The 21,303-nt window shown below is 40.4% G+C and overlaps 3 protein-coding genes across 3 annotated transcripts; 2 read left to right on the forward strand and 1 right to left on the reverse strand.

Annotated features, from left to right (window-relative positions):
* On the reverse strand, positions 1 to 5,553 carry toe1 (target of EGR1, exonuclease). The gene is made up of 8 exons (XM_078264786.1): positions 5,137 to 5,553; positions 4,147 to 4,187; positions 3,850 to 3,946; positions 3,510 to 3,668; positions 2,934 to 3,047; positions 2,023 to 2,171; positions 1,455 to 1,617; positions 1 to 1,209 (listed from the first exon to the last, which is right to left on the reverse strand). Exons 1-8 carry the CDS (start codon positions 5,248 to 5,250, stop codon positions 436 to 438), a joined length of 1,611 nt encoding a protein of 536 aa, XP_078120912.1. The 5' UTR covers positions 5,251 to 5,553; the 3' UTR covers positions 1 to 435.
* Positions 5,554 to 5,759: 206 nt separating this feature from the next.
* Positions 5,760 to 10,875, forward strand: LOC144526987 (uncharacterized). The gene is made up of 4 exons (XM_078264787.1): positions 5,760 to 6,199; positions 6,958 to 7,117; positions 7,341 to 7,516; positions 8,841 to 10,875. The coding sequence occupies exons 1-4, from the start codon at positions 6,050 to 6,052 to the stop codon at positions 9,225 to 9,227; spliced, it is 873 nt and encodes a 290-aa protein (XP_078120913.1). The 5' UTR covers positions 5,760 to 6,049; the 3' UTR covers positions 9,228 to 10,875.
* Positions 10,876 to 15,321: 4,446 nt separating this feature from the next.
* selenop2 (selenoprotein P2) lies at positions 15,322 to 18,456 on the forward strand. The gene is made up of 4 exons (XM_078263330.1): positions 15,322 to 15,665; positions 17,077 to 17,289; positions 18,165 to 18,273; positions 18,427 to 18,456. The coding sequence occupies exons 1-4, from the start codon at positions 15,322 to 15,324 to the stop codon at positions 18,454 to 18,456; spliced, it is 696 nt and encodes a 231-aa protein (XP_078119456.1).
* Positions 18,457 to 21,303: the final 2,847 nt, after the last annotated feature.

Raw genomic sequence — 21,303 nt, forward strand, 5'->3', positions numbered from 1 at the left:
TTGTTAAAGAGCATTAGTTTATTTTCCACAGGTAACTTCAGAAACCGTTAATGATACAAAATCTGAAATGTGGTATAAATGCATATCAATCATCATCTCACTTTGGCTGTTTCCATAGAAACCATAGAGATACTAGCTGACTAAATTAAAACAGATGCCTCTCCATTGTATATATTGCTGGTTTTACAATCACAAATTCCATTTTTTATCTTTTTTTTCCAATAGTATTTACAGTATGTTTAGTTAAGTCTGCTAAAGAAATACAAATAATATGGGAGCATAAGAAACGGATCAAAATGAATGAATAATTTGACATTCTATCCCCCTATTCCTCAAAATCAACAGAAATCCAGAAACTAGCTGCTGGCATGGCTAAAAAAAAATCTAATTGTGAACCTGCACATGTACAGTATACGCTATAATGCTGTGTGCACACTACACTCTCCGTCCCCATACTATCTCCATCTTCTGCACATGGGCCTTGGATGATTTGGAGAAGGTGCTTTTAACCACATTGAGAGGCGCTGTCTTGCGGCTGAGGTAAACCTTATTGACACATGTAGGAAGCCACGACTGCTCCTCTTCCTTCTGCTGCTCCTTCTCTCCAGCTCCCACTCCTTCCTTCTTGATGATGGTACATGAGTGGGCAAAAATGTATCCCGTCATAAAGGCATCAAACCCGGCCCGGTGCGTTCCTGGGTCAGCTTTCTTCGCCTGATCGCCATTCTTGGGTGTGGGGTCACTAAACCGTTCTCCAACTGCATCTTCTGTTCTGCCTTCTACACCGTCGTTTGTGCTGGTTTTTGTGTCTGCGTCGTCTTCATTTGTGGACGTTGGTGCAAGGTTTCGGAAGTCTCCGTTGTCTTCACACACTCTGTTCCCCTCGCTGCCTGTGTTCATGGCCTCTCCTTCGTTCGGTTGGGTGTTCCCGTCACTGACCGTTAGAGGCCTTCTTTCTGGGGTCCGCTCAGCCCCTTGCTGGTCCTCTGGCATTTCTTCGGGATCCACCTCCATGTGGGGTATTTTGCTTTCGGGGGCACCATCAAAGATGGAAGAGCCCTCCGCTGCTTTGCCTCCACCTTTCTTCTTCTCTCTATGTCTCTTCCTCTTTTTTCTCTTTTCGCCCGTGCCTTTCTCGTCCTGGAGGATGATCAGGTCAGTGTCATGGGATAACGGACACTGGTTGCCATTCGTACACCAGCCGAACCCCTGTCAGACAAAACACGTACAAACCGAAAGACAGGGTAGTTAAAAACGTTTACACAAATACATACCGTCTACTTGGCTTGTAGGTTGTAATTGACACACAGAAAGAACACGCACAGAGGGAGAGGGGAAGGGAATTTACATTTAGTTTGAAACTTGAAAAACTCAAATTTGTTTCATTTCACTTTAGCTTGAGAATTTCGGTAAAACTGAAATTTTCCTCTGGTTACGAAAAGGTTCAAACTTACAGAGAAGTGCTCGCAGATTTCAGTCTGTCCCTCAGCAGAGGCCACAGCGGGACACACTCTGTAGTCCACATAGCTGGACATGTGACCCGGGTACTGACAGAACTCTACATGAAAGTGAGGCCCGCTCCCTCCAGAGGTCACACTGCGACTGTTATCCAGCTTACTGAAAGAGGGGACGGAGCGGGGCATTATGAATGATTAAAACAGACGCTTTAAAACACCGGCACAACTCCCTTTTTACAGTAATGATACTAGCACAGTAATGCACTCTGAGGTTTCTTGATATTGGAAAAAAAAAAAAAAAAAAGTACACAGCAGAGGAAACACCTTTCTTCTCTGCTTTTTACTTCAGCAAACCTGTGCATTATGGTTGATGTAGATACAATTCAATTTAATTCAAAACACTTAACTTGTCCCTCCAGGGCAATTCTGACGCACACACGCACACAAATTCACATATTTAGCGCTAGGAAATGTATATAGCGCAAACACTGGTATTCTATATATACTGTATTATATACGTTTGTGTTTCTACTGTGTCGATAGTTCACTATAAACCAATACTCACCATTTCTTATAGGCATACTCCAAATAGGAGGCAGTGAGCCGGAGCTCAAACTCAGTGACATATTTGGTGTCATAGATGCCAGCAGGAAACATCTCAGACAGGTCGGATGTGAAGTTGGCCAAGCGGTCAGGCAGATATGCATAAAAACTCTGGTAAAAAAAACACAGTCATTAATAAGTGCAGTGTGCTGTGAGAAAGGCATGGGCTTTACAAGCCAATACAAATCAAGAATTATATTATGAGGATTTTTGACACGGTGTGCACTCTCTTGTTTTTACCACAGCTAATGGTAACCCTTGACAAAGACCATTTTAATCTGTAATGCTAATGTTGATGATTATTAACTTGCGAAATAACGAGAAACCAACAAGGTCTGCAACTACAATTGATTTAATCCGTGAAAATAGGTTTCTTAATTGTTATTTAAGAAAATATTGATAAATGTCCATTACATTTTTCTCCGGACCTTGGTGGCACCAACAGTCCAAAACCCAAAGATATTCAGTTTACAATGATATAAAATGAAGTGAGGCAGCAAATCAAACTGGAGAAGCTGGAACCAGAGAACCTTTGGTGTGTTTGCTTGAATAAAATACTTAACAATACTCAAACAATATATCAATTATCAAAATAGTTGTTGATTAATTTCAATTACCTAATAGAGTAATCGACTTTGCAGTTCTAATACCAACGGCTAAGTAAGATGTAACAAGTGCAAAACATTTTGCTGTATGTTGAGAGCAATTATTTATACAAAATTACAGATTTTAATTATCCAGTCAGTATTTCGTTACCTAATATTTGAAAAAAAAACGGTGGTACTTTCTTTTCGTAAGGAAACATAAGTGAAATGAACATCAAAAAGACAAAAGGAATGAAAGTGAACAGCAACCACAATAACTTGATGGTACCTGGTAAAGGAAGACCATGTCGATGAGGCCGTTGTGGAGCACCAGAGGTTTCCTGGCACGCAGCAGTTCAGTGAATAAGGCTCGGATGCGGACACCCTGATCGTCTGATGCTCCCTAAAAAAGAAGGTATAGAGAAAAAACACAGTTAAATGACTGACTGACAGACAGACAGACAAGTTCCTATGGTGTTCAGTTCTGTCTATGGTCTTTTCATATATGATGTGCCCTGTACCGTTAGATGCTTTAGTACTATAATGATGCTTGCATCTTGGCATGCATGAGGCAGTCAAATAAGAATTTTCCCATTAATAATAAACAAAAAAGAATTAAAATAAAAGAGAAATGTAACGGATAAACCCCAATTTAGACATGATCTATTGCGAGGATGTTAATGCTGTACAGCCGACAGTGTAATTAGCATACCATAATTCATTTCCAAGGGGAACTGATTTTAAACATCAAAGTCTGTTTACAGGTTTTGGGGAGTACTACTGCACAGTACAGGTACAATAGAGACCAGAGTGGGCTCAGGACAAGATTCAGAACACACAGCACAATACAGAACAGTATCATCACCTTATTATTGCCCTTACAGTAAGGGATTCCGTGGGCGTACTGCTTGTTAAAGTCAAATCCATGCTGAACCAGGAACTGGACTGACTGGGGCTCTATGATGTACTCCTCTGAACACAGCAGGGTGAGGTTATACACCTGGACCAGGTATGTGTCTGCAGCCTACGGAAGGAGAAGGCAGAAGATAAACTTCACAGACATAACACAGAAGCCGGCAGTGGCAAATTGTCATATCTGACAAGCACAAGATACATGGCACACAATGGTGTGGGAGACCATGGACTAAGTAGACAGCAGTGTCCACAAGTTGAATGCAATCTGAGAAGGGTTCATCTTATTGTACCTTGTCGTCCAGTTTCTTGTAACAGGCGATTCCCAGAGAGAGGATGGAGCGAGAGCGAGCTGCATGGCATACGGCTTTATACCTGTCCTCTATACATCTGAAAGATGACAGCAAGGGTCAGGGCGAACTTACAGAAATGCAAACACTAATAAGCAGTAAGAGATGGGATGGCACGTGCTCTAAACCGCATATTTTGCAACTGTGGCTTCTTGCACAACAACCTGTTGACACTCTTTCAGGTGAGTGTGTATTAGAAAGAAGTGCAGAAAAGATGACGATGATAATGTTTTTACTCACTCAGCCAGCAAGGATTTTCTGTTTCCAAGACCACTCAGCTCCTAGAACAACACAGGGAGGACTTGCTGCTTTTAGATTTAAATATGTGATAGCATGTGACAAAACAAAGAGTGACAACGAATAACAAACATACAGACGTTTCCAAAGAGACCGATAGCACCACCGACAGCAGGTAACTGTTGCATTCACGTGCTCCTCGGATGGTCGTTCCTTCGACTACAGTGTATTCATGAGCGTTAGGCCTAAGTCGTGCATTAAAATAAACATATTATATCTTTATTAATGTGAACTTATAAATGACTGGTAAATGATTTGAAGAGAAGTTCTGTGGGGCTGGCAGCAGCTGTGTTGTAGTAGCTGACATGCATGAACTATAACAGACTGTGTCATTGAGAAACTGACGCCATATTTTGCAAAAAGCATCAAAACTCAAAAGGTTCGATACATTCACGTGTATCAACTTGAAGGAATTGATTATGTAAAAAGAGTTGGCCGGCCCTTCGCTATTGTGTAGAGTCCTTGGTTTTTGGAACAGGTATAAATGGTTGTTTTGAGAAATGGTTATTCTCTGAAAGTGAAACTAGGCACATTGTGGTCAGTCTGATTAATCAATTCAATTAGTTATTGTATTGGTTTGCCAGGTAAGAATAAAGGAAGTGTGCTGCTTCAAATCCACCATGATTTGTCGTTCTTTGCAGTGTAAATTCTTAAATTTTAGATTTCCCCACAATAAAAATGGTTAGCTAAGGAGTTGATGGAACTTGTCTTTGTTGTTGTTGTTGTTTTTTTTTGTGTGTGTGTTGGCCTTTCACGTACAGGTTGTTCACATGTTGGATCTCATCTCCGCTCATCGGTTCTAGCAATACTCACTTGTAACAGAGTAAATAAGAGGGACAAATCTATGACTTTAAAAAAATGATGATTCCACTTAAGATTAAATTGCAAGTGGCTGTTAAGGCTGTTACGACACTCGCACACAACTACACTTACCGTGTCCAGTGCAACGAAGGAAGACGTTTTCATGGCCACTACCATAGCAGGCCAAAGCTCTTTGAAGTTATCATTCTGGACATCAATAACTGGAACAACCAGTGAAGATACCATGTTTGTCTCAACTTGTGTAAAAAGCAAGCAGCTCTTATTCTTGAAACGTTGTCAGCAGTTTACGACGGCTAACGTTACCTGGAATATAAGCTAGCTAAGCTAACTACCTGGCAAAGGTTTTCATTATAGCAGCTCTATGCAGAGCCCTTTAATTATTTGTTGCACGCTTGATATATTATCTTCATACATTCGGTAATTATTTTAGAAGTTGTAACTTCATTAGCACTTGATCAGGTCGACGACAGCTAACGGCGCTTCCACCGTAAACATTTCAACGTGCTTCTCGGGGTCTTATAACAAAAAAAAAATCCGTAGTAGTTGGACTATTGCCTGAGCGGAAATAATAAACGTTTGCCACTTAATGTATGCATAACGTTTGCAAAATGAATTTCTATAAATCTTTGATCTGAAATTCTGTACTTACATTTTTAATTTGAATTCTCTGTTTGACGTTTTGCTTTTCAATATAAATTTCAAGCAGGCGTTTACGATAGACAGAACTAAACAATACGTCACTTTACTTAGCTAACTGTCGAGGTGAAGTGCGCCATTTTGGCTCAAACAAAGTCAGATTTTTTTTGTATCCATAAAATACGTTGTAAAAGTCTGCAGGGCGAGAGTCTAGTTTCCACCAGTTAACATGTAACTAATGCTAATGTATTTTTTTTCTTGTTTTTACACCGCGTAAGTAGCTAGTTAGCTTAAAGTAATGATTAAAATCCCCAGCTGAGCTTCACTGCCAGCCAAGCTATCTTGACGTTTGCTAAATTTAGCTTTGCTGTTTGCTTTAACCTCGGCAATGGGTGGCTGCTCCGCTCCAAATTGCTCCAATTCAACCAGCATAGGCAAACAGCTGTTTAGGTTCCCCAAAGACCCCGTCCGTATGAAGAAATGGGTGGTGAACTGTCGACGTGACTTCGAACCAACTCCTCACTCCAGACTATGCCAGGTAACGTTAGCTAGCTAAGTTTACACAGAGACTGAAATCTAAAGAAGACCCAAAGTTGAATGTATTCTAGTGTGTGTGTGTGTGTGTGTGTGTGTGTGTGTATGTGTGTGTGTGTGTATGCATGCATATATATATGTGTGTGTGCATGCATGTATGTATGTATGTATGTATGCATGCATGCATGTATGTATGTGTGTGTGTGTATGTATGTATGTATGTATGTATGTATATATATATATATATATATATATATATATATGTGTGTGTATGTATGTAAGTTTTGACCGTCAACAACTTAATTTTCTGCATTTGGAAACACTTTAATGCGCCAATTTACAGTGGAAGTACCTTTTATTTAGCCTATTATAAGAAAAAGAACACAGAATTCAATTCAAATATATATCAAAAATATAATGGAAAGTATGTTGTTGCGTGTCATTGGGTATTTTCAAGTGGGTATATGGAAATCCTGGAGCTTTCTTAGTGGGTATACTGCATATACCTGTGTATCACATAGACTACACCACTGGATAGGACAATGAATCAAAAGTGTAGTGTAGAGATTCATTTATTTATAATGGTAACGTTGCCTTTTGTTCTTGGTTCTGTTGATTGCCACGCTTTATCATTAACGTTGCTTTCGATCTGCCACATAACGTTTAGGTCGCACTCACTGTATGCATGTTCTTGTTTTGTTGTTTTTGGGTGTATTATTAGTTGGATACAATGTATGTGTATTCCTGTCTTGTTCCCCCAAGGACCATTTTGAGCAGAGCCAGTTTGAGGAGATAGCGAGATCTTCAGCTGGGGGAAAGAAGCTGAAGCCCAATGCCATCCCCACTCTGTTCAGTTTGGGAGAACCTGCTTACCGAGTAATCCCTTATCCATACAACTTGCTGCCCATAAAACGTGAACCAGGTAACGCATTTCAGTTACTTTGATTAATGTTCAAACGAGTATGCATCTAATAAGTCAGAAACGTATTGCATTTCCATGCAGGTTTTTTTTGCATGTATCCACGCCTAATTAGCCATTTTTACAATGCCAAAGCATGTATGCCTGTACGTTGAGGTACATGTAATATGCACCAGATTCCAGACGGGAAATACAGTACTAGTTAGATATTGCTTTGTGTCTGTAGTGGAGAAGGAGCTGAAGCTCGGGGACCATGGGTATGCCAGACGCACCCGTCTGCCCGGCACAGTGGAGGAGGATGCAGACAGGACTGCAGAGGACCGGCAGCCCTGCACACAGTGCCATCTCCTCAAGAAACAGCTGGAGCAGGAGATGCAGCACACTGCAAGGCTACAGAAGGAGGTAGGATTGCTGCTGGGGTCTCTGTCAACAAATGACTCGTTGTTTTTCTTTTGAAGGGGCAATGTGCTGTATTTTAACACCAATAAATCATTACCAGAGTTGAAATTGTCAACATTGGGTCAGATGTAGGGGTGTGACAAGACACTTAGCTCACAAGATGAGGCGATACACGAGATTGGGTTCACGAGACAAGATTTTAACACTATTTTAAAGAAAACTTCAGTGACGAAATGTGACTGGGAAAATTGTCTTTCATTCCATCGAAAGTCATGAAACGAAAGGTTTTGCCACAAACTGAGTGGCTTCTCTCCTGTATAACTTAACTGTTACACCGTTACTTATTTCATATGTCCGGTGGAGAGAGTCTCTTCACTTAAAACCCAGGTTACAACGCAACCAAGCATTTTCTGGCAGTACTAGAGACCAGTTGTACAATAGAGAGAGAGAGAGAGAAAAATAAAGCTGAATTTACAATTGTTTCAGCGTGATTACGTTCTAAAGCACAAATAAATTGCCATCAAACACTCAACAGATGATTTTTATTGAGGCAGATGCTCTTTTCTCCTCCTCCTGGATTTTATTCAATGCAGCAAAAACAAGGAAGTAGGCTGCTCTAGTATCGATTTATGACCACGAGGGGAGAACATTTCACTTTGTTCCGACTCATTTTCACAAAGAGAGAGAGAGCGCGCGATTTGCGCGAGTGTCTCGGGCAGAGCGAGAGAGAAAGTGGAGTGAGCGGCGGTACCCTCTAAAAGGGTTCTAACGCTGGGTTTTACAGGCAGCTTCTTCCAACTGCAACTCCGCTATCGCTCTGCAAAAGTTAACTCGGGTCAACTTTGGAGAACGGGGGGGGTCCTTCTATGCTAATTTTGATGTCAAAGCCAGACTCATCCGTCATGTTGGCTGCTGCTCTGAACTCGTGTACGGACATTGCGAGACGCTCGTTACCTCGATGAAAAATCTCGTCACATTTTAATATCACGCCTTGTAGTCGTGCCTTGTAGTCGTAGTCGTGCCTTGTAGTCGTAATCACGCCTTGTAGTCACGCCTTGTAGTCGTAATCACGCCTTGTAGTCACGCCCAGCTCTAGTCAGGTGTTATGAAAAATGTACTACAAAATGTTTACGCCAGTTCTACTTTCTAACTTATCTTCAGCTTACATCCCCTAGTTATTTGATCATTGACTTTGATGCTGGCAGCTGCCATTTTAAGATCCACAAATAAGATATTAAATAATAAATAAAAAACGAAATCGGTTAGGGAATCCTGAGTGTGAATGTTTTAGAACTAGCCCTAATAAACCATTTTTCTTCTCTGTCAGGCAGAGGAGATGAAGAAGCGCCTGTATCGGCTCGACAGGATCGAGAAGGGTCTCCGGAACTTTCTGTACGAGGACCAGATCCGTGCCCTGTCCCTCACCAAACGCTCCCGACGGGCCGTCTGGTCTCCAGAGACCATCCTGAAGGCCCGTAAGATCCGCCGCGAGATTGGCACAAAAGGCTACGAGTACATGAGAGAGCTGGGATACCCTTTGCCCTCCTACAGGACTTTATGTAACCGCCTGGAGACTAAGATAATGGTGACGACCGACATGAGCCGGGAGGAGCTGGCGGAGCTGGGCCTGGGGCTCATGGCCACCTGTGACAGTCCCACAGAAGGTGTTGGGGTCAACGATGATGAGGAGGAACTCATGGGTGTTTTGTCCTGATCGTTGAGTTTGCATGACTTACTGACTCTAACCAGGGGAAGAATGTGCAAAATTTGCTTTGTATGCAGATATGACTCTTATCTACAACAGACTTTAAGCGTCAATATAAATGTATGCTTCGCTTGATAGAGATTGTGAGACTCATTTGAATTGCCAGCGGGTTGTGCTTGTGATCTGCACCATTAAGACATGGCTTTGCTCAACTGATGTGAAGTGCTGGGGCTTGCAGTTAGCCTAAAAGTACATTTTGTTGTCCCAGATATAAACTTGTGTAAAAACAATACAGAAAATACAATTTAACACAGCCTTTCCCAACTGTAATGCTTTAAAAAAAAATTAAATTATATATTTATTAGGGCTGTCAAAATGAACACGTTGACACAAATTACTTTTAACACCACAAATTACTTTTAACACCACAATTTTTTTAAAAGCACGATTAACGCACAAACGTTCTGTGATTTGAGCATCGGGCCGTACCGTTGTTTGGGAAATCGGGTAGCGATGCAGCAGTAGCGTTGTACTTCCATGCTTTGTGGATGGCTAGCAGAAACGTACAGTGTTCCGTGATAACATCAAGGGGATCACCGGACATGTGGCTCGCCGCGGCGGAGTGAAGCGCATCTCCAGTCTGAGCTACAAGGAGACCCGCAGTGGGCCGAAGGGAGAGAGTGATCCGTGATGCTGTCAGCTAAAACCGAGCACGCCATTAAGAAGACGGTGATCGCAATTGATGTGGTGTACGGCGCACCCAGTATGGCTTCGGAGGTTAAAGCTTTGGTGCGTAACTTTTTGATATTAATGAACGTCTGTTACATTCAACGCACGATCACAGAAGGCTTGTATCATGTGGACCCGAGTTTTGTTGTCATTACTTACTACGCACTATAGCTTTAAACCCACACAAATAAAAGAATATCGTAAGAGCCACACACTTAATCTAAAGAGAGCCTTCCCGTTCTGAGTTACAGGCTTTATTACGTACAGTTTAACTAAATCATTCATCCATCCATCCATCCATCCATCTTCATCCGCTTATCCGGGGTCGGGTCGCGGGGGTAGCAGCTCCAGCAGGGGACCCCAAACTTCCCTTTCCCGGGCCACATTAACCAGCTCCGACTGGGGGATCCCGAGGCGTTCCCAGGCCAGGTTAGAGATATAATCCCTCCACCTAGTCCTGGGTCTCCCCCGAGGCCTCCTCTCAGCTGGACGTGCGTGGAACACCTCCCTAGGGAGGCGCCCAGGGGGCATCCTTACCAGATGCCCGAACTACCTCACCTTAACTAAATCAATGATCATTAAAAAGCTGCTCAAGACGCCCCCCAAAAAACAAAGAAACAAAGCTCCTTTAAGCAGAAGTGGATAAAGAAAAGGGTCTTTCTTTCTTTTTTTCGGTAACAAATTATAGAATTTATTCAGGAGGACACCCTTAGATCTGTGTATAGTCAACAAGGAAATGAAAGTAAACCCTCAATTGGTAAATAGCTATAGGAAGTGCGATTCTACACTAGATATATTGTATATTTCTGGCTGGAAGTATTCAGACATGCATTGCAGTTGTAGTTAACCACAATGGGTATAAAACAAATGTTCACATTCAATATCCAAAACATCACTGACACTGAGAAAATAAAGTGATTGTAAAGAATTACCTGTGCTTTTCATTGTGTTTGAATGTAAGAGAGAGAGAGACATGTTGTATACATTAGTGCATGTAGGTCTGAACTGCATATTAGTAACAGATAAACAGTATTGTTGCCATAATTACATGTGTTACATTAGAACTGACAAGACAACTCACTACTCTGCTAGTTTAAAATAAATAAATAAATAAAACAAACCACAGGTGTCCTTAAATGACACTGAAGCAACTAAATACCCACACTGGCCTATTAGGTAATGTGTGTAGCTTCTGTCCAAGTTATCTTCACTCATGCATAAAGCAAAGAATAACTTGTTTTACTTAAAGGGATGGTTCGGAGTAATTTCACCCTAGGGTCCTTTGCACCATGACCTCTAGCCAAACACCCCCCCCAGAAGCTTTTTTCCCTTGGTCTAACATTGGTCGAGTTAGCGCTATCAGCTGAATGGCTTAGTGCAGGCGCTAATGGAACCAAAGGTGTATATCGTAAATTACCCCACTAATAATGCCCGGAATGGTACCAAACTTCTACAGTAGTACAAATAGGTTCTGTACTCCAGTACACCAGGAGTTTATTTAACACTTGCCTGATGGCTTCTACTCTCTGCTGCTACTGCTACCGCTGCGTCGACGTCACTTCTGTGATTTGGAAAAAAACCTGTAGGTGTAAGGGAAAAGCTAGTGAATTCAACACTCTATAGAAATGTATTTATTTTGGCTTTTTTGGGTCAGTGGCTTTACTAGGGTAATGGAAGTCGTCTTCATCGAAATGTCTGCTACAGACACGGTAGGGCTTCTTTAGCACTTCTTTAGCGCCTGACTGCCGTCGTGATGTCCATTTTGAGAACGACTGTTGTAGAAGCTATGGGTCATTGTAGCGAAACGGCAGCTCATGGAAGGTCTCCGGATTGAACCTTTTAGCTTTTATACTGCAGCCGGGATAGATACAACTGGGTGGCATCTTGTCCTATCTTTTAACTTGTGCTGCAGTAGTGTGAAGTAACTGTGTCTGAATATCTCACAACAATCCTCTTCTCAGTCACGTGTACACAGTTTCCGTCAACAAAGTTTCACGCGAGAGTATAAAAACGTTTCGCTGAATTTTGAAAGTTTTATAAATGCTTGTGTTTTCAGGTCAACACTTAAGTATTTCAAATATCATCCAGTTATCAATACATTTCTGTGTTGAATTCACTAGCTATTCCCTTACACTTGTGAGTTTTGCAAAGGACTTTTACGGGTTTTTCTCAAATCACGGAAGTGACGTCGACGCAGCAGTACCGGTAGCAGCAGAGAGTAGAAGCCATCAGTCAAGTGTTATTTAAATAAACTCCTGGTGTACTTACAAACTTTCGTTTTATAAATACAGAACCTATTTGTACTACTGTAGAAGTTTGGTACCATTCCGGGCATTATTAGTGGGGTAATTTACGAGATACACTTTTGGTTCCATTAGCGCATGCACTAAGCCATTCGACTGATAGCTCTAGCTCGACCAATGTTAGACCAAGGGAAAAAAGCTTCTGGGGGGGGTGTTTGGCTCGAGGTCATGGTGCAAAGGTCCTTAGAGTGAAATTACTCCGAACCATCCCTTTAAGTTGGACTTTGAGCAAATGATTTGCTGCAAATCACTCACATGAGAGATAAGATATTTGTTTTGCAGTTAGCTCGTTACTTGAGCTGAACTGTAACATAAAGACAACGTTTCGGTAGTAAGATTAAAACGAGTGAAAAATGCTGTACACAGGGTTGTAAAGACTGACCAGTTCCAGCTTTACAGGACAGTTTACCTCAGCTTATTTGACCGACAACACAACACCGCAGCGAGTCCGTAACTGAGTTAGTAGTGCTGATTGTCATTGATTGTAGCCTCTGGCCTCTTAAAGTGGAACCAAGGTTTTGTTTGTCACATGGTGCCATTCACCTCTACACAGTCAAAAGCCTGAGCCATGCATAGTAAAGTAAATATTCTCAGTAACGCGATCAATATCCCATAAAACAAGTTTTTGTGATGGAAACAAGAGTCTGCAATCGTGCTGGGGGCTCTGTAAGGGATGGCGGTGCTTTGAGCTAAATGCTTGACATGCTAACGACAATGCAAATTCAACGTTCACATCTTGCGTTAGCTTGTTAACATATGCAGTTAGTACATCTGAGGGATGGGAATGTGATTAGTTGTGCAGGTATTTCTCACAAATTTTGGGCCAATTAAAATCTGAACCTGGTGATGGCGTTAGAGAATCAGGAGCATTTTTTGGGAATCATGAAAGTCTGAACATAGGTTTTAAGATATTCCACTGGATGTGAAATCTTTGACCTGCTGGCGGTGCAATAAAAGAGCACAAGATCACACCAATGCACACCAATATTCCACTATTATTCCGAATATGACAATCTTCCGAATTTGATACAGGTCATGTAAACAGCATATTCCGGTTGGATAATAAGGCCTTTTTCTGAATATAGCATTTTTTTGATTAAGACACATGGAATATTCCGGTATTATTCGGGTTTTAGAGGCATTCTTTGGACGTTGGATGTATACAGCGCATTCGGAATATGCGTCTCAATTTAGAGTTTTTACCGGCCTCTTACCTGTTTACGGCTTATGGTCAGCTCTATGCGTTGCTATGGTTGCTGTACACAAACCAACCAGCCAACAGTTTCAAAGCCTGCAGACCCGAAACGAAGGAGAAACACAGCTGCTTTTAAACATTATCAAAGACTTGATATCAACAGGTTTTTGGATATGCGCACACATCGCTACACCGACATTTTCAAGAAGCTGGTTGAAGGAACGAAAGAGGGACGCTGTGTTCGCATGGTCCAACAAGTCCACCACCGCTGGTAAACTTTTAAAAAGAAAATCGTATTTTGCACGGCTACATGTAAACGGGAATATTATTGAAATATTCACTTTCATTAGCCATTTAAACAGCTTAGGCAGAATATCGTCTTTTTTCGGAATAGGGGCAAAAAACTGAATATTATGTGCACGTTAATGTAGTCACTGACGTCATAAGGCTTCATCCTCTGGGCACCATAAACATCTGTCCAACATTTCATGGCAGTCCATCCAGTAGTTAGACTGACCAACTCTAGAGCCAGCTGCTAAGAATAAGAAACACGGCACTGGCATGGCAATTGTATATGTTTACATGTCTCACAGTAGGAAAATCACAGGTATAACCAACATCACCAATGGCTCTGATACATTTACATGTCCCAGTAAGCTAGGACATACAGTGAGTCAGCATGCCCGATACCAGGCTCTATGAATTGGTAAACCTAAATGGTATGCAGCCATCGTTCACGTTATTAGTTTCCCCTGTGCTTTTCCTGCTCGTATGTCAAAATGCATACAGTGAATGTATGTATCTGAATGTATTTGCATAGCATTTTGATACTTTCATATTAAAGTTCTGATTACACACTAAGATAAGATAAACTTAGTGTGTAAGATAGTGTAGAGATACTGTCTCTCTCTCTCTCTCGCTCTCTCGCTCTCTCTCTCTGTTTGATTTGGGGGATGTGCTGTCAACCCCAGAGGCTTTAAAAACAACAGGGGTTTACTGTTCATGTGGTCAGAGGACAGGGAGTGGTCGGAGGTAAGTTTAGACAGTGTTTCTTTTTGGGCTCAAATTAGTCTTTTATTTTGAGAGGTAAATTATGCAATATGCTAACCAATTGTGTTTTGTTTGACATTTTTTCAATAGAGAGGTAGTTTTTGTTTTCTTTTCTAGAACAACTTTCAAAATACTATATTCACTTTTGTTTTGTTAATGCACTTTTAGCCACTTAATATCATTTGTCACATAAAATCGTACAAGTTCCAATTCCAGTGAAATGTTGTGTATGTAAACGTCTGCAAAAATATAATGTGAATTCAGCAGGTAGCTAATGTGTATGCGTCACACAAATGCAATTCCTCCATGCTGGTAAAACTAGAGCTGTAAGATGAAATTTGCAAGTAAATTACTTAAACTCAGTTTGAATTGAATTTTTTTTTTTATTTGGATGGCACTGTGGCACTGTGGCTGTAAATATCTCTGTCCCAGCCTCTGTCTTTCTAAATGCCAGCCTGTCTAACCCATTAGCCCCTGGCATTCTTCTGTCTGTTGGCTGTTTACCCCATAATAAACTCTTTTTGCAGATTATCTCCACATGTGATGAGAGAGACAATAAGGGTTTACTCTTTTAATTATTGGGGGATCAGACTGACTGGGCTAAAAGAAGATTCTTTGGCAGGTTTCCCCTGCCCTTAACCAAATGTCCAGACTGTGCATGTGCTGCCCTGCACACAATTATATACAGTGTATAAAAGCTTTAGCACAGGTTTTGTGAAGATCTTAGCTTGATGATGACTCACCTTCACCGACTACGAAACGTATCTTTCATTGGAATTTTGTTTAATTATATGCATGTCTTAAAATATGGTTTAATGATGTTTAAATGGCTGCATGTAGCACCTGTGTGACAGTGTACAAAGTGCCTTTTGGTCAAGGTGACAAGGAGTATTGCACGTCTTTCTGGTCAGGTAGATTCAGTCCAGCCAGCCAGGGAGAGACAATGAACCCTCTCTCATTGCTGTGGCTGTACGCGGCCCTGCCAGGTCTGCTGTGGGCCTCACATGTCAGTCTCACAGTGGAGGGCGACAATGACCCATCCAGGATCTGCAAACCCGCCCCCAACTGGGCGATAAAGGGACATTCACCAATGCAAGAGCTACACGGAAACGTGGTTGTGGTGGCGCTACTGAAGGCTAGCTGACAGTTCTGTCTCACTCAGGCCTCCAAGTAAGAATACGTACTTGTACACAGTGTAAAAAATGTAATTTGAAATTAGTAAGATCATTATTTTATAACATCTTTTATGGTTAAGGTTTTTAAGGTGAAGTTCTCAGTTTCAGGGTCCTGGTATTGTGCATGCTGGCTCACACTGACATACTGTCACGGCTTACTGGGACACTTGCATTGAATAGTCATTGTTAACCCTTGTGTTGTCTTCCTATCAATTATGAACTTGTTGCCCTTTTTTTTACTTTTTTTTGTTTTTCTCTCTTTTTTTATTCATGGTCAATAAACCTAATTTATATATTTATATATATATATATATATATATATATATATATATATATATATATATATATATATATATATATATATATATTACTTTAATATATACTTTAATTAGGATTTAGGAGTTAAGATCACAGGATGTTGATTGAATCCCAGACTGGTTTATGTTATGTTAAAGTTTAGTCAGGATACTGTTTTGAAACCATTTAAACAGTTTTCAAATGCTATGAATTTGAATAAAACACCCCAAATTCTATGAAAGTAATCATTATTTTTACATTTTTACAACGTACATCCGTGCATCCATGTTAATTTTGGGGCAATTTGGTTGAAAGAAACCCATATTAATGACATTAAAAACTTTAAAAATGGGTCGACCTGAGGACAACACAAGGGTTAATGTTATTACACATGTACTTTCCCTACTATGATGGAAAAAATATATTCTGTCCATCAAAACAATCAATGTTATGGTTTACTGCACGCCTACATGAATTGATGAATGGGTTTGTTTTTTTAATGAGTTTCATTTGGGTGTTGTTGCTTTTCCAAAATTGTTGGTAGAAGTGATTCAAGTTTGTAATAATAATGATTTACTGTCTAACTACTACGTATACTATACTGAACATGTGAGTTCTACAAGAAAAAGAAAGCGGGAAAAGTTTAAAAAATGTCAAAGACAGTGCTGTTTGGAAGATATTTCAGTTTCAAAAGAACAAGAATACAGGCACTTTTTTAACCACAAAATTAAAAAAAATCTTTCATCTTCATGTCTAATAACCTTGTGGCACACAAATTATTAAGTGGCTACAGCTCACACACTCTTGATGGAGTCAGTTGCAACATAATGTGTTCTGTCACTTCATCAGACTTTTTCTTACTTGCAAACTTTGGATTCTTTGTTAATTAATACCCAACTAAAGCACAGAACATGATAATATAATATCCTGCCATCATCCAGAATAAACGCATGTAGTAAATCGTGACCTTGTTTGAATGTTAAAGGGTTGAGTGTGAGCTCAACAGAGAAAATGTCTAAATTGCCCCGCAGTTCAGAGATAGTTCCTTTCAAACGGTCTTGATTAGCAGTGAAGGGAGATTATCTCGTTCTCTGTCTGTCCCTCTGTAGAATTGGAGGCCTGCGTGACAAGCTGAACAACAGCAACCTGACAGAGGTGTCTTTTATGATAGTAAATGAGCGGGAGGCTCTGTCCAGAGCCATGTTCTGGGAGCTGGAGAGAAGAGCGCCCCCTGGCGTTCCTGTCTACCAGCAGGATCCCCTTCAAAATGACGTGTGGGAGGCTCTGGATGGTGACAAAGATGACTTCCTGGTCTATGATAGGTAAGTCCTCTTCAAGACATGGAGATTTTTTTGTTAATGCCACAACCCCCAGTAGTTTAACTCTTTAATGAGTGCGAACATAAAATGGTTAAAGGACAAATCTGGCGCAAAATGAACCTAGGGGTTAATAACACGTGTACCAAGTCACCAGTCCAACGCCGAACGCCGTGCTTGAGCTATGTTACTGGTTACTGGTTGCACGGCGTTCGTCGTTCGACTGGTCATGTCTGTTTTCCCAAGATGGCGCCCGCATGTATACGTGAACGGTACGGTCTTTCTAAACTATCTTTTTAATACATGTAGGGACCCTCCTTATGCTACCGTGGAAGTGTGGTGCTATATTGAGCCTTGTTAGTGGCATAGAAATAGTGATTTCTTTTTACTTTACCCATGCCCCGACGACTAGCGTTATAAGCTAATTAGCGGTTTGCGAAAAAACTGGTCACATTCGATTAGCATGAAAACATATCCCAGAGAACGGTTGACTCTGTCCACATGTGTTATTAACCCCTAGGGTTCATTTTGCGCCGAATTTGTCCTTTAAAATATAAGTCCCAGCACCCTTGACTTGCCAGTTTTTACGGTCTGGTTTGGAATCGTTCTCTGCTTTAATAATACATATTTACAATCACCCACTTTTTGGATTATAATATAGAGAAAGGTTTTAAAAGTAAAACTATCTCACTATGTGAGCACATACAGAATACAAAAAATAATGTGCTTTGAAAGGGCCTGGCATGGTATTCAAAAAGATTTTTTGAGATAAAAAACATAACATGTCTATGTCTTTTGTTTGCATTATAGTCTGTAAAAGGAATCAAGGCAGGAACCAATACAATTGCAGTGATTCCCATCTCTTTCTCCCTTTTCTCCAGGTGTGGTCTGCTCACCTTCCACATTGTGCTACCTTACAGTTTCCTGCATTACGTCTACGTAGAGGCTGCAATCAGAGCCACCTATAATAAAAACATCTGCAATTGCACTGTGAGTAATGAAAAAACACACACACACACACACACAGTCAATATGTTTATATTGTGGATCAAACAAATAGCTATACGTAATGTGAAAGTGGAAAACCCACAGAATGGTCACCCAGCTCACCTTCACCTCATCTCTACTATGTATGTTTTACAGCTTGTTCTGCTGCCCCGAGTGGCCAAATAAATACAACAAATGCAGATAGAAAATTATTATAACATGCATTCTATCTTTCCCAGGTTAATTCTACTTTATCAAGTGACCAGAACGAGACGATGCAGTTAAATGTCAGCCAGACAACTACAACACCCATATCGCAACTGGACGCCGATGATCCTAAGGTGGATCATCACCATCATCATCCTCATCGCCACCACCACCATCATACCAGTCATCATAATCAGTCCCAACATCAGCCTGATACAAGTCAGAATAAAACTCTTCATCCTCTCAGTCATGATCACCCTCATCCTCAGCATCCTCACCCCCATCATCATCCTCATCATTAGCAGCAGCCTGGCAACCACAGACATCCTGCTGGGATGGAAGTGGATAATCAGTATGCCAATTAAATTACAAGTGTTTTTGCTGGCTTTTTCTTCTTAGTATTTTACTTTTGGTGACATGTTTTTTTTTTTTTACTTTGATGACAGAACATACAGGTAAACTGAGCCGTTGAATCTGTTTAAGCTGTAATCGGATTGTGTTTTTCTCTGCTAGCATCGCCACACCTCAGTCCTCTGTGTGGAAAACGTAGCCAGTGCTTTGCTGTCTTCTCCCACTAATGAAGTCTATGATGTAAAAACCTGCCTGCAGGACGCTGTAGATGGATGTGTATGGAGAGATTGGATGTGCTGATGGTTATTGCCACCCAGACAGAGTCAGAGGATGTGGTGCACTGCTAGTGAGCAAACCTCAGTCAGATTACTGTTCAAACATTTTCCTTCCGGTTCCAGTTTCTGCTTCTGTAAATCATGTCTCGTGCAGGATCTGGAAGTGATATGCTATGCTATTTCATTACTATTTACATATAACAAGAGGTTCAAATGCGGTCTTTTATTCATTTGAAAGTGGTGTAATCAATTTAATTAGTACACTTAATCCAATTAAATCATTAGATATTATACATCACACCAGCAAACTGTATGTTTCACTTATATTATATGCAGTATTACTGGATTAACATACTGTACATTGCTCCAGGTAATACATTTTGCATATTTGCTGTGGATTTAAAACTTTGTTACTTGACCTCTGATTAATTACCTGAATGTAGAATGAATGTTTAGATTGTTGTTCTCCATTAAAAAGAAAATACATTTATAAAGTGTTTAGCCTGTACAGTTCCTGTAATTGAATATGGAAGGTTATTTTGTCCTCTTTCACAATAAAGAGAATAACCCGTTTCACAGTAGAGAGATATTAAAGCAATAGAGCAACATTTTGGGAAATTTGGGAAAAGTACTTATTTGCTTTCTTGCAGAGTTTCAGAATCATTTTTCTAGTGTTTGGTGTTGTAATACTCATTTTGTCCACAAGAGGCTGAAATGCACCACTACCTCATGTTCTAAATGGGACTAAAAACCATCATGATTTTTCCAGGTGAGATTTAATTTCTCCATAAACCCAAGGTACATTTCTAGCCAAAAGAAAGACATGACAGTAATGTTAGATAACTAAATTTAACAATATATGTACCTTGTACATTTCCACCTGTTTTTGCAGATGATGTCTTTGGCTAGACATTCATTTAAATAATGTTTAACTGAAGTTAAACTAAAGTGTCGACATGTTTTGATGAATGTACCAACATCACACAGAGGAGCTCAAATCCAGACAAAAGACACCAAACAAACTCAACTATCATCTGAAATATACTGTAAAGGAAGATGGAGAGGAAGTAACTGACCTGTTGTGTGCAGATCTTACATCTGTAAACACTAGATGGCAGCACTGCCATTATGTTAGGCAATTCCTCACCCTGCTGTCCACATTAGGCAGCCATTCATCAAGGGGATTATTAGTTATTATGCATTATCAAGAAATACGTTTGGATTAGTGAACATAATCCTTGAATTATAATCCAGATCATCTCTGGGTCATTTAATCAACTTTGCAGAGGGTGCTAATCTATAGGTAAGACCTTTTAAAGGAGGATGTTTATGAGCATTAAAAGTCAGTTGTTTCGAAATAATATGTTTTTGTTGCATATACCCAATACAGTATATAGCAATAGCATCCCATTAGAAATTGTTGTAATTTGTATAACTACTGCAAAATTACTTTTTTGCACTTACCTTCTTACTTATACTGGCTAATTACAGGCATTACGATCGTACCACTTTTAATATGTTAATGTGGCCAAATACATTTTGGATCACCTCTTTAGATAATATAATATGTATATATATATATATACTGTATATACACGTCTGTTCAGGTATGTAAAAAAAATAAAAAACATATCTAAGCATGTTCTAAAAGTATTCAACTTTGACGAGCCTAACATGAGGCCTCCTGCTTGGTTTGTCATTGTTCTGATTGGCCGTTGACGCAACTGGACGGATTAGCAGCGCTGATGCTCCTCAGCTAACTGTTTTAACTAACTGGACCATCTGTTTTCTACTTAAAGCGTTAATAAAGAGCGATGCTTCCTATAGTTTTTTTCTCCTTTTATATGGCTGCAGCATATATAGGTCAGTATGGTGGCTGACCATCATTATGTAACAATAATTGTACTGACCTTAGAGGTGACCCCAAAGCCTTCATTAACAGTTGGCTTCATACTTTGGTGAACTGAAGCTGCGATAGCTGTGTTGATTGGGGAGATTATATTTCTGTGGTTGTTTTTTCTTTTGTGTTTTTGAGAGGTAATTCTTAATTACATTGGAAGGGGAGGTGTGTGTGGAGTGGGGTGGATAGATGTGCAACGTCAATAATGTTCATTCATACACATACATTAAGTCCTGCCTGGGCCCCGAACACTATAGCGGCCCTATTAAAGATATGAGTTTGAGTTTATTGAAATCATGC

This window comes from Sander vitreus, chromosome 12, assembly GCF_031162955.1.
Source record: "Sander vitreus isolate 19-12246 chromosome 12, sanVit1, whole genome shotgun sequence".
In the NCBI taxonomy this organism is placed as follows: Eukaryota; Metazoa; Chordata; class Actinopteri; order Perciformes; family Percidae; genus Sander; species Sander vitreus.

Coding starts and splice junctions, on each gene's coding strand:
- toe1 (XM_078264786.1), bottom strand. CDS start 5,250: ATGGTATCTTCACTGGTTGTTCCAGTTATTGATGTCCAGAATGATAAC. Junction 4,188..5,136: donor CCTTCGTTGCACTGGACACG/GTAAGTGTAGTT, acceptor GTGTTGTTCTAG/GAGCTGAGTGGTCTTGGAAA. Junction 1,618..2,022: donor GAGTATGCCTATAAGAAATG/GTGAGTATTGGT, acceptor CCCCTCTTTCAG/TAAGCTGGATAACAGTCGCA.
- LOC144526987 (XM_078264787.1), top strand. CDS start 6,050: ATGGGTGGCTGCTCCGCTCCAAATTGCTCCAATTCAACCAGCATAGGC. Junction 6,200..6,957: donor CTCACTCCAGACTATGCCAG/GTAACGTTAGCT, acceptor TGTTCCCCCAAG/GACCATTTTGAGCAGAGCCA. Junction 7,517..8,840: donor CTGCAAGGCTACAGAAGGAG/GTAGGATTGCTG, acceptor CTTCTCTGTCAG/GCAGAGGAGATGAAGAAGCG.